The sequence below is a fragment of the Onychomys torridus genome, chromosome 19 (genome assembly GCF_903995425.1).
Source record: "Onychomys torridus chromosome 19, mOncTor1.1, whole genome shotgun sequence".
Taxonomy (NCBI): domain Eukaryota; kingdom Metazoa; phylum Chordata; class Mammalia; order Rodentia; family Cricetidae; genus Onychomys; species Onychomys torridus.
The window spans coordinates 64,182,424-64,200,115 of NC_050461.1; the positions used below are offsets into that span (position 1 = coordinate 64,182,424).

The 17,692-nt window shown below is 38.8% G+C and overlaps 1 protein-coding gene and 1 pseudogene across 1 annotated transcript; one reads left to right on the forward strand and one right to left on the reverse strand.

The window, feature by feature from the left end:
• Positions 1-8,085: 8,085 nt before the first annotated feature.
• Positions 8,086-8,994, forward strand: LOC118570332 (vomeronasal type-1 receptor 4-like). The gene has a single exon (XM_036168716.1). It carries the CDS (start codon positions 8,086-8,088, stop codon positions 8,992-8,994), a length of 909 nt encoding a protein of 302 aa, XP_036024609.1.
• Positions 8,995-14,929: 5,935 nt separating this feature from the next.
• LOC118570333 overlaps positions 14,930-17,692 on the reverse strand; it is a 31,424-nt pseudogene continuing 28,661 nt past the window's right edge.

A 17,692-nucleotide genomic window follows, 5' to 3' on the forward strand; every position in this document is an offset into this window, starting at 1 on the left:
TTTATTTTTTTATTTTTTGAGTACAGATTTTTGAAGTATGACCTGATGATTCTCTGGATTTCCTCATTGTCTGTTGTTACGTCTCCCTTTTCATTTCGGATTTTGTTAATTTAGATGCTCTCTCTCTGCATCTTGGTTAATTTGGATAAGGGCTTATCTATATTGTTGATTGTCTCAAAGAACTAACTCTTTCTTTCATTGATTCTTTGTATTGTTCTCTTTATTTCTATTTTATTGATTTCAGCCCTCTATTTGATTATTTCCTGGTGTCTGTTTCTCCTGGTTGAGTTTGCTTCTTCTTGTTCTAGAGCTTACAGTTGTGCTGTTAAGTCACTAGTGTGAGATTTCTCCAACTTCTTTATGTGGGCATTTAGAGCCATGAATTTTCCTCTTAGTACTGCTTTCATGGTGTCCCATAAGTTTGGGTATATTGTACATGCATTTTCATTGAATTCTAGGAAACATTGAATTTCTTTCTTTGAACCATTGGTGATTCAATTGGGCATTATTCAGTTTTCATGAGATTGTAGGCTTCCTGTAATTATTGTTATTGTTGAAGTGTAGCTTTAAGCCATGGTGGTCTGATAAAACACTGGAGGTTATTTCAATTATTTTGTATCTGTTGAGGTTTGCTTTGTGACCAAGTATGTGGTCAATTTTGGAGAAGGTTCCATGGGGTGCTGAAAAGAAGGTATATTCTTTTGTGTAAGGGTGGAATATTCTGGAGATATCTATTAAGTCTATTTGAGTCATAATGTCTGTTAGTTCCCTTATTTCTCTATTAAGTTTCTATCTGACAGACCTGTCCATTGGTGAGAGTTGGGTTTGAAGTCTCCCACTACTAGTGTATGGGGTTTGATGTGCAACTTAAGCTTTAGTAATGTTTCTTTTATGAATGTTGGTGCCCTTGTATTTGGGGCATAAATATTCAGAATTGAGACTTCATCCTGTTGGATTTTCCCTGTGATAAATATGTAGTGTCCTTCCTGATTTCATTCAATTGATTTTAGTTTGAAGTCTATTTTATTAGATATTAGGATAGCTACACCAGTTTGCTTCTTAAATGCATTTGATTGGAATGTCTTTTCCCAGCCTTTTATTCTGAGGTGGTGTCTGTCTTTGAAGTTGAGATGTGTTCCTTGTATGCAGCAAATGGATGGATCTTGTTTTCATATCAATTCTATTAGCCTGTGTCTTTTTATATGTGAATTGAGACCATTGATATTGATGGATATTAATGACTAGTTATTGTTAATTCCTGTTATTTATTGGTGGTAGTGTTGTATGTTTCCCTTCTTTGGTATTTGTTAGTATGGGACTATCTATTGCCTGTGTTTTCATGGGTGTAACTAACTTCCTTAGGTTTGATTTTTCCTTCAAGTGCTTTCTGTAGGGCTGGATTTGTGGAGAGATATTGTTTAAATCTGTTTTTTATCATGGAAAGTTTTGTTTACTCCATCTATGTTGATTGAGAGTTTTGCTGGGTATAATAGTCTGGGTTGACATCCACAGTCTCTTAGTATCTGCATAACATCTGTCCAAGACATTCTGGCTTTAAGAGTCTCCATTGAGAACTCAGGTGTTAGTCTTATAGTTCTACCTTTATATGTTACTTGGCCTTTTTCCTTTGCAGCTCTTAATATTTTTTTTCTTTATTCTGTATGTTTAGTGGTTTGATTATTATGTGGCAATAGGACTTTTTTTGGATCCAGTCTATTTGGTGTTCTGTAACTTTCTTGTATTTTTATAGGCATTTCCTTCTTTAGGTTGGGAAACTTTTCTTCTATGATTTTGTTAAATATATTTTCTGTGCCTTTGAGTTGGTATTCTTCTCCTTCTTCTATCCCTATTATTCCTAGGTTTGCTCTTTTCATGGTGTCCTATATTTCCTGCACATTTTGGGTCATAACTTTGTTGGCTTTAGTGTTTTCTTTCACTGATGAATCTATTTCTTCTACCATATATTCAGCACTAGAGATCTGCTCTTCCATCTCTTGCATTCTGTTGGTTATACTTGCATCTGTAGTTCCTGTTTGTTTACTCAGATTTTCCACTTCCAGCATTACCTCAGTTTTTGTTTTCTTTATTGACTCCATTTCAGTTTTGCAAACTTGAAGTGTTAATACTTTTAACAGTTTTTTAAATTTAATTCTGTTAACTGTTTAATTGATTTCTCTTGACTTTCAAGGGATTTACTGTTTTCTTTCCCTTTTTTGTTTGACTTTTCCTCCATTTCTTATAGGGAATATTTCATTTCCTCTTTTAAGATCTCTACTATCTTATTAAAGTCATTTTTATAGTGGATATATTCTGTTTCTTATGTTTTGGGATGTTCAGGTCTTGCTGATGTACATTCTGATGGAGCCATATTGGTTTTCATGTTGTTGACTGTATTTTTGCACTGGTGTCTACACATTTCTTTCTTCACTTGGTGCAAGTGGTGTCTCTGTCTGAGGGAGCCTCTCTTGATCTGATTGATACTCTTGATCCAGTGGGAGTTCTTTGTGTAGTTGATGCTGATGGGCTTTTGTCTTAGGGACCAGTTCTTCATCCAACTGCTGCTAGTGGGCTCTGTGTCAGGGAGTAGCTGCAGTCTTACTGTGTGGTAGATTGTGGTAATCTGACCTGTCTGCAAGAGGTCTGCCTGCCAATTGGCCTCTTAGTCCAGTTGGGTGCTGGCAGGCTATTTCTCAGGGAATAGTTACAGTCTTGGAAGGTGGGTAGGATTTGGAGGAGGTGGGGCATGGGTTACAGGGTCTGATGGAGGATGGTAGTGGTCTGACCTGTGTGCAGAAGGTCTGCCAGCCAACTGGCCTGAAACTGGAACTGCTCTACATTTTCTTTGGCAAAGATAATGATGGATGATTCTAATTACCACTCAGTGTTTACAGAATACTTAATGAAAACATATTGAGCTTACAGAATACTTAATGCAAACAATTGAATTTATTTGTGAATAATAGTTACATATAAATTCTATGATGGATAAGACTATATTCAGAGTTTGTGTCATTTTGGGTGATGTTTGAATTTTTCTTAGTATATTTGCAAATCATCATTTTGAATTAATTTGTACTCAGTTTAGAATGGTTGTAAAGTTTTCTGGTGCAGATTATGACATTGAGCTTTACTTTTTGCATACAATTTAGTTGCTGTCTCTGAATTCCTTATTAACCCTGTTCAAGTGAATGCTGTAAAATCAGACAAAACTTGGATCTGATAATTAATTATCTAGTTCCTTTTGTCTAGAAGAACCCAGAGAAAGCTCTAGTTCAACAAAACACAAAAATCTCTTTGCAAGTTTCTTACACATGAAACTTTGACATGGTTAACATCCTCTTTCCGTGTTGTCTTTCAGGTGACATGATAATTTAAGAACTTCCCTGAGAAACTTTACCTCTTTGGAGACACAGAAGAAACTTATCAACTTCAGTAATTATCACAAAGCAATAACCATCACTGTCAGTGCTATTGAAATGAAAACTGTAGTTCAGAAGGAATGTGAGGCCACAGAGTCTCAGACCTTTATCTCAGAGTTGTGATGTCTATTTGTCTCACAGGACTGGATTTCAGGATGTCATGGGCTGCCCATAAAGCAGACCATTCAACATAGATAACTCAGTTGAGCATTTGTTATCCCACAGGGTAAGGAGAACCAGAAAGTAGGCAGATCTGGTAAGTGTACATGTCTGGAAATGGATTTTGGGGGTGGAAACAGATGCAGTGAAATTTCATTCAAGAGATGGGAAAATTTTATTTGCTGTAAGGAGCAAACAAGATATCCCCCCATACTAAAAAAAAAAAAATCCTACATTTACCCAATATGATTCAACAAAATCTCAGGTGATTATTTAATATTCTAAATGAGCAAGAAATCTGACTTTGAAGGTGTTGAAGGATTTTTATTGACACTGAAATTTATATTTTTCACATTATTCACATGAGTCACAGACTAATTGTTCAGTATGACAATCAGATTCTGGTGTAACAGCTTCATGTGAATAATATAAATTTCATTGGGACAATAGTAATCATTTAATCCTGGAAATCTAGAGAGTGTGAACATACTTGTGTACAACTTGTTTCTAGGCAGCTCTCCATCTAGGTCTGTTTCTCACAGTGTCAGTGGTCACAACCAATGACACTGTTTTCCCTCTTGAACTTGGAAACACAGTATTGTTTGGAAAGTGATGTTGTAATTGTGAGTCATGCACATCCCTCATCAGGGACAAATTTATCTTCTTTTATGTCTTCTGGATTAGTAACATTCTCATTTCACTGCAACATCAGGATGAATTTTCAATTCAGGATGTTGAGACAATCCAGAGCTTTGTTTATGGTAGACAAGGATGCCACCACAGAGCTATACCTGCACCCTACATTTTCTTTTATCTTAAGTTATTCCAAAGTATGAGATTTCCTTGTCTTCAGATGATGCTACCTGAATATATTTTAGTTTGGTGTCTTTCCAAAATCTTGATATCTTACAAATCTTTGACTTGAACAAGGAATTAGCAAACATAAGCCTTCAAGGTGAACTGTATAATTAAAATTCTCCTTTGTGTGTTTTTTAGGTGAGGTCCCATTGTATTTGAGAGTTAATGTGAGATAAAGGGAGTATGTGTGAGTTTGTGTTGGGGGGGATGGAGATGAAAGTATGTATGTGAAACAAAGTATTTTTGTGTGCAAGTGTATGAATGTTTATGTGAATGTGATTATGTGATGGTGTGTGTGTGTTTGTATGTGTATGTGGTTATTATTGTGTATCTGTTTATATGCATTGGAATATGTATACGTGTGTATGTCTTGTAGTTCTCTCTTTGGTAAGTAGGAAAGTTCCTCATATTTTTATTTTTATATTTGTTTGAATTTTTTGAGATATTTATAACACTGTCATTGTTCTAGGCTGGTGAAAAAGGGAGCTTCAAGTATCTCCCTGTTCTGCCTTCCCAGACTTTTAATAATAGCTATGTGCCATCATACAATTTTTTTTAGATCATTGTGCAGAAGGAACCAAGGCTCTTACATGCACAAAGGAAAGTCATCAGTACCAGAGCAATCTCCTTAACCTGTTAATTTTCATGTCACATTATTATGTTGAATATTATTTTCCTACACAATAAGTGAGGGCCAGTGTAATACAGTTCAATATTTCACTTGATTGATAGTAGAGTGTGTCCCTCAGAAACAAGTTTGATGCCAAAATGATTATTCAGTCTGTTCTGTCCTCATCAACGCAACTTGACCACAGGCAGTTTCTGTTTGACTGGACTACAATTGGAGCATGGAATTATAATATGATGCCAGAATCTTTGTATACAATTTCCGGTTATAAAAAGAAGCTGAGCATCAACTGCATGCTTGAAAATATTGCTGACATAGCCTTATGGAACACAAACTTATATAAACATGTAAACAGCCCATAGATGTTTACATTTCTTAAGTGCCACAACACTTTAGGAACCTGGGATTCATTTCCTAAGCTTTCCCTCAGGTCTTATCTGAGCAGTGAATACAATGCCATGGTCTACCCAAATAGTTATTAAAATCACATAAGTTGCCAAATAAACAGTTTTTGCAGTACTTTCTTGTTGCAACTCTGTTTACAGTTTTCAATTTAACTCCAGGACATCTTCAAACTCAGTATAATCTTTAGTAAGTACTCACCAGTGAGAATATGCTTGCAGTTGTTGTGACAAATATGACCAACTGTGTGCTCTTCTAAGTAACCCTGTGTCTCCAAAAGCAAGTGTTAGCCGCTGGAAACTGAAAGAGTGACCCCAGGTATTGTAACCAGGGATGATCCACATGTCTCATAGTGTCAATGGGGATCCAGAGCCATCCCTCTCTTCACATTATCTCTTCCTTCTCTACAGAGAATAAGGATTGCAGTTCTTCTACCAAACTCTCAAATGGAGGGTTCTTTCCACTTCAACATTGATTTCAAGATGATTCCATGACCTTGCTTGCTCATAAGGTTGGAGTAGTTTTCTGTGACTGTGAACATTCATTTCTGTCCTCACAGGTCTGCACTATCCTGCTGTCAGTGTGTCCAGCCAAGTCCTCCAGGTGGGTAATCCTTAAGAAGCTGCCAAACATACTGAGTTTTTAGATATTTTTGGTAAAATTTTGTACGCTGGTGAATATCTTTCCTTATTTGATTTTGTTATCAAACATCATAAAATTTTGTAATACATCAATAAGTGAAGGAGCGTCTTTAGGTATCAAGGAGGCAGTGATATACAAGGAGGTGAGAAAAAAACTCTTTGTTCAGACTGACTTCATCTACCTGGATCAAAATTTGAAAAGTCTGATATCAGTGTATTTAAACACAATATGATTTGGATATATGTGTCCAGGTGTAATATAATCCCTGGTGCACAATAAAGCATAATTTGATTGAAACGCAACACAGTTTCCATGTTATTTCTTCCAAAAAAAATGGGTTCTGGAGACATACTGTCTGTATTAGCTCAAGAGCCTAAGGAAGGATCTGTTCAGGTGTCCTTCACTAAGATAGCAAAGTGGTCATTTGGGCTATAGCCACCTCTTGGTTTATGTTGTGGGAGCTTGGGGGAGCCTCTGGCTATATAGATAATGTGTCTCTGGTTATATAGATAATGTGTCATTTAGACTATTCGATATCTCTGGTCTTGGTTTTGAGAGACTGAAATGGCCTGGTTCAACAGATAATATAGGTACCCAGGCAATTAATCACCTTCAATCACCAGCTTTCTGGATAGATGGATTTTACATTAAAAGGAAAATTCTACACACTTAGCATTCCTGGTTTCCCTGGAAATCTGTGGGTGTAAGGGCCTTTGTGCTCCCAACAAAATAGGTATAACAAAGGCTCTGGATGGCATTCCAATGAGCATCATAATGAACTCACAACTTACATCACATGTATATTCACGGACCTTTCATGGTTATGTCATGATCTGTGCCTCTGGTTACTTGATAATTGTACTGTAGAGATTCCCACTTCCTGTCAATCAGATCTCAACAACCCTTTGAACAATTCTCATTTTTTGTGATAGGAGATGTTAAAATAACAACAAAAACAAACAAAAAGTCACATAGGACATATAAATGTCTATCACTGAAAGTCACAAATGAAACTCAATATAACTCAAGAAAAAAAATCATGGGATATGACAAACCCAGGAATACAGAGGCTTATATGGATACTTACTGACAGTTCCAGGCCAGCATACATTACAGCATGAGACCCTTACTAAAATCCACTACAAAAAATAGAAATATAAAATTGCCATTTACCCTTGTACAATCCAAAACTGTGTCATTGATAATAGTGTTCTACTGTATTACTGGATGAGGTGGGATTTGAGGAAGATGAGTTCTTATCTGTGTTAGCTTGTTAGAGACGATGGCTGCTGACCCATGTTGTGCTTTTCCTAATTGGGCTCATGATGTAAAAACTCCTATTTTTCCTATTTTATTTCTATTTCACTCATATGATTTTTATGAATTTCTTGATCTTTCATTTACAATGCTGCAGAGCATTGTGAGTATCAGCTGAGGGTGGGCACTATTAAAGAAAGTATGGAAGAATCTGAAGTTAGATATTAAATTGTATGTATGAATTGAGAATTTTGAAGGCAAAGCCATATTTGACATGTAAATTTCTATCCTTTCCAGTAACATACAAAATTCCAGTTTCAAACATATTGGCTACAATGTGATCACTGTTTCCATTATGTAAGATGCTTTCTTACTGAAATTCTTACAAATAGCTGCGGTTTCCTACTTTATATTTGTGCGATGGTATCATGATCTATACATTAGATCCAATGAAAGCTCTAACATTCTTAACCTGTTTTTTCAATAACTGAGTGTATAAACTTGAGTACTTCAGCAGTCCTACAAAGAGTTACTATTGTTGCCAATATAAATTTTATGTGAGGCAATGACTTGGTGTGTTGCATGTACTGGCTTTGCAATCTTCAGCACAAATGATTCTACCACACCTACATCATAGCCATAAAAATTTCACTTCATTGTTTTGTTTAACCAAGTAATTTTTACAACAATTTATATAATTGAAAAGTGCTAAGTGACAGAATGGACCTAAAGAATTTGGCAATAGGAATAGTCTTCTTACTTCAGGGCACAGTTGGAATTCTGGGAAATTTCTCTCTTCTTTTCTACTATCTCATCCATTACTACATTGGACAGAAGTTAAAGACCAAGGATTTGATTCTCACACACCTCTTCACAGCCAACACTTTGATCATTGTTTCTAAAGGTGTGCTAGAGACAATAGAGGTTCTTGGGATGAAGTGGTTTATCAGTGATTTTGGCTGCAAACTTCTTTTGTATATTCAAAGACTTGGCAGAAACATGTCCATTGGAACCACCACTCTCTTGACTGTCTATCAGACCATCACCATCAGTCCGAATGAGTCCTGTTGGAAGCATCTGAAAGTCAAAGCTCCAAAGTCCATTGGACTCTCCATTTTCCTCTGCTGGGTCTTGTTCATGGTAATTAATATGATTTTCCCTTTTTATCTGTATATCAAAGGGAATAGCAAAAACCTGACACATAAAAAAGATTTGAAATATTGCTCCACTGTAGGTTATAATGAAGTCATGGGCTCATTGTATACAGCTTTCATTGTATTTCCTGAAGTTTTGCTTTCTGTGATCATTGCCTGGACTGGTGGATGCATGGTTGTCATTCTCTACAGGCACAAGCAACGGGTTCAACACATCCATAGCACTTATGTTTCTACCAGTGCATCCCCTGAGTCCAGAGCCACCCAGAACATCCTGGTCCTGGTGTTCACTTTTCTAGGCTTTTATGCCCTCTCCTCCATCTTACAGGGTTGGAATGCTCTTCTATATAATAGTGGATGGTGGCTAATGAACATCACAGCCATCATTTCTATGTGCTTTCCCACATTAGGCCCCTTTATTATGAGTCATAACTCCATTGTGTTTAAATTCATCTTTTCCTGCTTGTGGTATTGAAATATCACATAATAGCATCATAGGTAGAAAGATTTTATAGTTTTTTGTTCAGTATCTAATTATTTATTCATTTATCTCCTACAAATCAATGCAAAATCCTCTTGCCATTTTAAGGGAAGCTGTAATATGTGTTTGGGCTTCATCTTGTTTATATTGGTACCTATGGAATTATATCAAAAGAGAGCAAAACTTATTGACCTGTCCTGGATAAACTGTGCTCCATTGATAAAAATCATAAGTACTGTTGCTTGAAGCAAATTGAGTTAGAACTCAAGTCACTGAATGTGAATTTCCAGAAAGAGAGAGATGGTATAATATATGCATCAGAGACCTTTGTTAGAAGCAGAGTTGTGTATGATGATACAAGCTGATACCCATACATTGACTTGACACAATCAAGCATGTTATTACTTAGACACAGATACCCCTGTCTACTTACTTCATTGTATTTGTGTAAACAAGATCTTTGGAAGACGTTATCTATGTCAGTCTCTGGAGTTACAGTTTTACTACTAAAGAAAATAAAGTTCACATCTCTCCCTAAGGCATAGATTATGAGTTTTCCTATAAGGTTGCTTTCTTCAGGGACTCAAATGGAAGGTATCCAAAACTGCAAGTATCTACTTTCCCATTTCACATTACCAGGATAGGGAATGGTGGGGAAAAGGAACAGTTCTCATCAGAGTACTTTTACTGTGAGCTTTTCTACTATGAGTCAACATCTCTGTTTCTCTTTTAAAAAAATAATAACCTTACACTTCCAGTAAAGTGTGTTAAAGGTTTACAGAATATTACAAACTGTTCAACAAGTACAAAAATACTTCAGCTGTAACTCTAAATAAGATGGTTTGGTAATCCCCCAGGCTTGTAGATATTTGGACTTAATTCTCTCTAGATTATAGTCACTGTATATCTTTAGATTGAGTCTCTTCCCGAAAGATCATTTAATTTGTATCATAATGTAAGAGATTTTATTTATCCATAGAGTTGTAATACTGACAAGAGAAATGGTTTGGTTGTTGAAATAAAATTCTGTTAAACTATAACATCTTAAGGATATGAAGATGGGATGGCAAAAAAAAAAATAAAAAGATTCAGTGTTGAATATAAACTATGTATACAATTGTTTTATGTGTAGAATATAATTTTTAAAAATAGAATCTCTTCTAATTGATAAGAAAATACCTATATTTTAAAAAAGCAAAAAACAAGAGAAGTAGTAAATCTGATATCAAAGTGATGGAATTTGTGATTGGTTTACAGTGTGGAAAAAGTTAGTAGACTCTCATATTCCAGGAGAAACATATCCACAAATTACAATAGATGAATGAAGCCAAGGATACACTACATACCTTGTACACACTTTGATATTTAATATTCATGCATAGTACCTATAAGATATTATATAAATAATCTAGACATGTGAGTGACAAACACAGGCAATTTATAACAAAACAGAAGGAAGATAATGACATATCAAATTACATGTTGTGTAGATATCCATGATGTTTAGAATGTTCCATTCAGAACATTATCAATAGCTTACCACAATTCCTGTGTGACTGTGATATGATTTCAATGATGTGCACTCACTTATGCTGCCAGGATCCAGGTTTAGGACCTGGGTAGAGACACTGAGCTTTCTCCAGCTGAACAGTCAATGGAAGCCACAAGCAGTAGTTAACTCTGCTATATCATGCCCCTCCCACCCCAACTTCTCTTCTCTGAGGTGTCATTGAAAGCAATCTCTTTACAACCATAGATATATCCTCATAGCCATTAGGGGACTAGGAATCATCTTAAAGTCCATAAAAGTATGTATCCAGAGAAAAATTTTAACTCCACTGGTAGCTTGGTGAGAACAACTATTCCCTTTTTCTCTATTTGCCTTTATTATTATTATTATTATTATTATTATTATTATTATTATTATATTTGTGTTATAATTTTACACATCAGCCATGGGTTCCCCTGTCCTCCCCCCTCCCACTCCCACCCCCACCTTCCTTTCATTCCCTCCCTTCCATTCCCATCTCGTCCAGGGCCAAGACTCCCCTGGGGACTCATTTAAACCTGGTGGATTCAGTACAGACAGGTCCAGTCCCCTCCTTCCAGGCTGAGCAAAGTGTCCCTGTGTTAGCCCAAAGTTCCAAACTTCCAGCTCATGCACTAAGGACAGGTCCCGGTCCCACAGCCTGGATGCCTCCCAAACAGTTCAAGCTATTCAATTGTCTCACTTATCCAGAGGTCCTGATCCAGCTGGGGGCTCCACAGCCTTCCTCTGTAGACTGCTGACAATGGTAGAGAGAAAGCCTGATCTGACCTAGTCTGGTCAAACACTCTAACAGTGGAGCTGGAACTCTCATCCAATAACTGATGGAAGTGGATGCAGAAATCCTCAGCCAGGCCCCAGGTGGAGCTCGATGTGTTCAATAGTTGAGAAAGAGGAGGGACTGTAAGAGCATGAATTTTTCAGCCCAAAACTGGAAAAAGCACAAGGATAAATAGCCAAACAAATGGAAGCACATGAATTCTCTATTTGTCTTAACCAGAATCTATTTTATGTAAATATTTCTTCTCACAGTGTGTGGCAGTTTAAATAAGAATGGATCCCATGGGCTCAAATATTTGAGTGCAGCCTCATCAGGGGTAAGTTTCCATTGTATTTAAGTTTGTGTAAGAGAAAGAGAGTATGGGGGAGTCTGTGTTGGGGGGCAAGAGTGTATATATGAGATACAGAGTATTTTTGTGTGCAAGCGTATGAAGGTTTATGTGCATGTGATTGCCTGATCACATGTGTATGTTTATATGTGTATTTGTTTATGAGTGTGCATCTGCTTACATGCATTAGTGTATGTTCTTTGTGTGTGTGCATTGTGATTCTCTCTTTGTGGAGTCAGAGGAGAAGCTCAGCTGTCTTTCCTCAGACTTATTATTATTTGTATTTTTTTGAGATATCTCTAACTCTCTGAATGTTCTAGGCTGTCTGGAAAGGGAGTTTCTATGATCTTCCTCTTCTGCCAACACACATTATTTTATTTATTCTGCGATGCAACTGAGGCTCTCTGAAATGTGATACTTTATTTGTCTTTTAATAAAAAAAAAAGTTGCCTGGAGATCAGAGGTCAAATAGCCATAAAACACAAGTCAGGCAGTGGTAGCACACATCTTAACCCAATCACATGGCCGGCAGAGTCCCTGTGTGGTCAAAGCCATAGCCAAGCATGTTAACATGAGCCTTTAATCCCAGTACCAACCATAGAGACCTGGAGGTCTATATAGACAGGCAGTGATGAGGAAGTCATGTGACTGGCCTTAGAGCCAATGAGAAGGCAGAACAGGAAGGCAATAAAAACACAGGTTAGACAAGAAGAAGCTCTCTGTGGAAGCTACTGCATGGTGGTAAGCCAAGGCTAGTCATGGCTATTGCTCTGATTTCTTTGACTATTACCTTTATATTTTTGTCACTGTGTTTCTTATTTAGTAAGACTGTTTAGAAATTCATCTACAGCTCTCATATGTACATGGGAAAGTTATCAGTACCAGAGCTATTCCTTAACCTGTTAATTTTCATGTCACATTGTTATGTTGAATATTATTTTCCTACACAATAAGTGAGGGCCAGTGTAATACAGTTCAATATTTCACTTGATTGATAGTAGAGTGTGTCCCTTAGAAACAAGTTTGATGCCAAAATGATTATTCAGTCTGTTCTGTCCTCATCAAAGCAACTTGACCACAGGTGGTTTCTGTTTGACTGGACTACAATTGGAGCATGGAATTATAATATGATGCCAGAATCTTTGTATACAATTTCCAGTTATAAAAAGAAGCTGAACATCAACTGCATGCTTGAAAATATGGCTGATGTAGCCCTATGAAGCACAAACCTATATGAACGTGTAAACTGCCCATAGATGTTCACATTTCTTAAGTGTTCTCACTGCCACAACACTTTAGGAACCTGGGATTCATTTCCTAAGCTTTCCCTCAGGTCTTATCTGAGCAGTGAATACAATGCCATGGTCTACCCAAATAGTTATTAAAATCACATAAGTTGCCAAATAAACAGTTTTATGCAGTACTTTCTAGTTGCAACTCTATTTACAGTTTTCAATTTAACTCCAGGACATCTTCAAACTCAGTATAATCTTTAGTAAGTACTCACCAGTGAGAATATGCTTGCAGTTGTTGTGACAAATGTGACCAACTGTGTGCTCTTCTAAGTAACCCTGTGTCTCCAAAAGCTGCTGGAAACTGAAAGAGCAACTCCAGATATTGTAACCAGAGATGCCTTCATTGGTATATTTGGGGCCAGGCCCTTGGGCAGAGAGCAGTGGCATAGACAGAGAGCAGGTGGGACCCTTGCAGAGCTTAGAGTGTGCCTGACCTGGTGAATACCATGGGGCTTGGGGATGAAGGAAAACTGCTACTCAGGGCTCATAGCCATGGAATGGCCTACAGTAATCCTGTACTGGAGGGGCTGGGCCAGGGCAGGGATTCACTTCTAGTCTATAGCTCTCATTCATTTGAAAATATGAGGTTAATAGCAATATTTTGTCATCATGCTGTTTGCTATCCCCTCCCATGCTGGTACATGGGGCTCTCATGACCTGCCATAGGGGCCACCTCCCAAATCAGACCATGTATGGTTTGGCTTCATGCCAGAGAGTCACTGCCTATGGGTCTAAGCTATGGCAACTGTGTTATAATGCTGTAGGCTGTGCTGCTTTAATCATTCAGATCCAATAGATTATAAATAGTTTTTATAATTCAGAAGAATTGGTTGCAAATTATTATTGGTTAAAAAGAGAAAAAGAAAGATTAAAGAAAAGAAAAATCCTACCACTAGTTTCAGGTGCTTCATGTAGGTACAGTGTTGATGCAAATTTAGAGTTATTGTTGTTAGAGCATATGTATGCTTAAAATATTGTAGCCATACAATGTATTCTAGACTAGTGATTAGAACCACAAGAAAGTATTTGGTAAAAGTTTCTGTGTTGTCTGGAAAGCAAGTGAGAAGGCAAGAGACTAGAATAATAAAGAAAAGGAAAGGGAAAAAGGAATTTATCTGAAGTAAAAATGTCTGAGGAATCAAAGGAATGGACTGAAGATAGATAGGATGTTGTAGAAGGCCAGTGGTGACATGAACTATGTTTGTTGTGGTTTCTTCTTTTTTTATTTAAAATTTTTTATTTAAGTTTTCTCAGTATTCATAGTACCAAAAAAGTCAACTCTAATTGAGTAATTCTGACTTTAAAAATGTAGAGATAAATCTCTGTTGGTCTGTCTGTCTGTCTGTCTCTCTCCCCTTCTCCCCCACCATTTGTGTGTGTGTGCGTGTGTGTGTGTGTGTGTGTGTGTGTGTGTGTGTTCCTTAGTCACTTACCAACTTGTACACAGAAGAGGGCGCCAGATCTCATGACAGATGGTTGTGAGCCACCATGTGGGTGCTGGGAATTGAACTCAGGACCTCTGGAAAAGCAACCAGTGCTTTTAACCTCTGAGCCATCTCTCCAGCCCCTATCTTAACTTTTATAACTCAGAAGCAGAGGATCATTAAACTCCATCAACCTATACCTAGAACAGGGACATCATTGAGTTATTTTACAGAAATCTGAATTGTGGGGCTGGGGAGACACTCATCCAGTAAAGTGCTTGCTGTGTTGGCCTGAGGAAGGATCCCCCAGCAACCACATAAAAAGCCAGGCAGACTGCACATAAAAAGCTGGGTACAGTGCATGTCTGTAGTCCCAGTGCCAGACAGGCAAAGGCAGACAGGCAAAGGCAGAGAGTCCTGGAGCTTGCTGGACAGTGAGCCAAGATAAACTGGTGAGCTCCTAGTTCAGTAAGAGACTCCGTCTCCAAAACAAGTTGTGGTTTCATCAAACGTTTTCATTGAGAGGTTGACTCATACAAGTTATGGTAGATAGTCTCAGAAGCTTTGCTGTGTATGAGAAACAGAACTACAGGCCTTTTTGTATAAGATCCTATATATCTTGTCCATGCTGTTTTCAAAGATGGGTTGGTGGGATTTCCCCTTAAAAGAGCCTGCCCTGTTGGGACAGTATTTGCCATCATCCAAATGGAGAGAGCCACGTAGCCGCTGGAAGGAGCTATATTCAGGGTCACTGTCATAGACAGAGTCTCTATATAAAAGACCTCTTTTCAGTTCCAGTTCTTCCTCTTTCTCTGGGTCTCATCACATATATGTCTTGCATGAGCCTGATGTGATTACAAGATACCTTTTACCCGGTCATGGATCTCATCACAGTTTGAAGGTGAACACCAATCAGAGTGGAATCTTTCCCTGAGAGAGGCTCTATTTAGCACAGGGCTTGGACAATGCCTTAGTGTTGTTGAAGGTGCTGAATAAACTAGTAAGGTCCTTGCAGAATGCTGGGGCTTACTACATGTCCTTGGGCTCAGATATTCCTCACATCTTTCAAAGGGATCCTCAAAGTCTCTCCCATGTGGTGTCCTAATAACCTTATAATCCTTAGATCTGCAGCAAAAGTGAGGGTGATCACTCTGCATCCAGGCCCATCCGTCTCATTCACAGTCTCTGCCAGGTGAGCCAAAAAAAAGTATCAGCCCTGGGACTTGGGGGATAAACATGTCTAATCACAAATGAAGGCTTATCTGTTTCCTTTTTGAATTCATAGGGTCACAGATTTAAATGGGCCAGCTGCCGCCTGGTGTCTTTGGAGAGCTCACACATCCGTCTCTTTGTGTAGGGAGAAGGAGTGTGCGACTTTGAAGATATTGTAGGCTATTCGTAGTTCTTGGTGTTTGTGCAGTATTTATTCCTTTCAGGTGACTTGGACTTTTTCTTCTGTGATCTTGATGATCTGCATTATGGTCTGCCATGAGATTTTTCAACTCGTGCTGAATGGTAAGTAAATTTATTCTGAGTGTGGCACTTCCTTGAACTTATCAGGCATTCTGTGATCACTGAAGTTGTAGAAAATTCCAGCTATGGAGCAATGCCTTAGTCCATAAATCCTCCTCATGGTAACCTGGTGGTTTGAATCATGGTGTCCAGAAACTTGGTTTGGACCTGGGAACATGAAATCTCGTGTATTTTCATCATAGGTAGACAGTGTTTCTCCCACTGGTGGAACTAGTTGTATCAACTCAACACTGCTGTATCATACTCAAGATGTGAAACCACATCTCCAAGGTCTATTTCTTTGGAGAACACCTTTTCAAACACCATTCTGGCATTGAAGACCAGTGGAAAAGTGGCTGGGACACATTGTGTCTTCTTGTATTGGCCAAACACACAGATGCTAAGATAGATGTCCTCCTTGTCTTTCAGCACCACTCCTGGACAAGCTACAGAGCAGATCTCCAGTGCCAGGGAGCATCTGCACAGGGTGGTGCTGTGGGGAAGGACCCCCAGCCTCCAGCCAGTGTGTAGTGGGAAGACATTGGGCAGGACGGGGACAGGGAGAAGATGAAGTGGCAGTGACAGCTGTGACCCCCAGACCGGGGCCTGCGGTCTAGCTTGGGTCCCAGCCAAGCAGCAGCCAATGGAGGTTTATATGTGGGGTAACTAACAAGTGAAGGGATAGGTATCAGGGTATGGGAAAGGTATAGCACAGTCCGGTGGTGTTCTCTGGAGAACACTGCTTGGTCTACCTCCAGCGTCCAGGGCCCAGGAACCAAGAGTGCTTCTCCATCCAGATTTCGGAAATTCAAGGGTCCTCTCTCGGCTCAACCTACACCCCAAAGACTCCAAGGGGTTGGTATTTCCAGGTCAAAGCTGGAATGGCTCCCCTTTTGAGAATTCTGTTTAGATCTGTAATCCATTTTTTCTTTACTATTATGTGTTTTAATTTTATACATCAGCCATGGGTTCTCCTGTCCTTCCCACTCCCGCCCACACTCCCACCTTCCCCCCAGCCCCTCTCCTCCATTCCCATATCCTCCAGGACCAAGACTCCCCTGGGGATTCATTTAATCTGGTGGATTCAGAACAGGCAGGTCCTGTCCCCTCCTTCCAGACAAGCAAAGTGTCCCTGTGTAAGCCCAAGGTTTCAAACAGCCAGCTCATGCACTAAGGATAGGTCCTGGTCCCCCAGCCTGGATGCCTCCCAAACAGATCAAGCTATTCTATTGTCTCACATATCCAGAGGGCCTGATCCAGCTGGGGGCTCCACAGCCCTTGGTTCATAATTCATGTACTTCCATTCGTTTGGCTATTTGTCCCTGTGCTTTTTGCAATCTTGGATTCAACAATTCATGCTCTAGCAGACCCTCCTCTTTCTCAACAGTTGGACACCTGGAATTCCATCTGGGCCTGGCTGAGGATCTCTGCATCCAGTTCCATCAGTTATTGGATGAAAGTTCCAAGACGACTATTAGGGTGTTTAGTCATCTGATCACCAGACTAAGTCAGATCAGGCTTTCTCTCAACCATTGCCAGCAAACTAGAGAGGATATATCACTATGGATTTATGGCCACCTCTCAAGCACTCTGCCTATTCCTGTTCTCATGTGGTCTTTATTTATCATGGTCTGTTATTCCACTTTCTCCCTTTCTGTTCTTGATCCAACTGTGATCTCCTGCTCCCCTAAGCTTTCGTTCCCTCAAATCTTGCCCTTCATTATTTCCACTGTCGTCCAGGTTGTTCATGTAGATATCATCCATTTCTCTGCCATTGGGTGATCACTGGGTCTTTCCTAGGGTCCG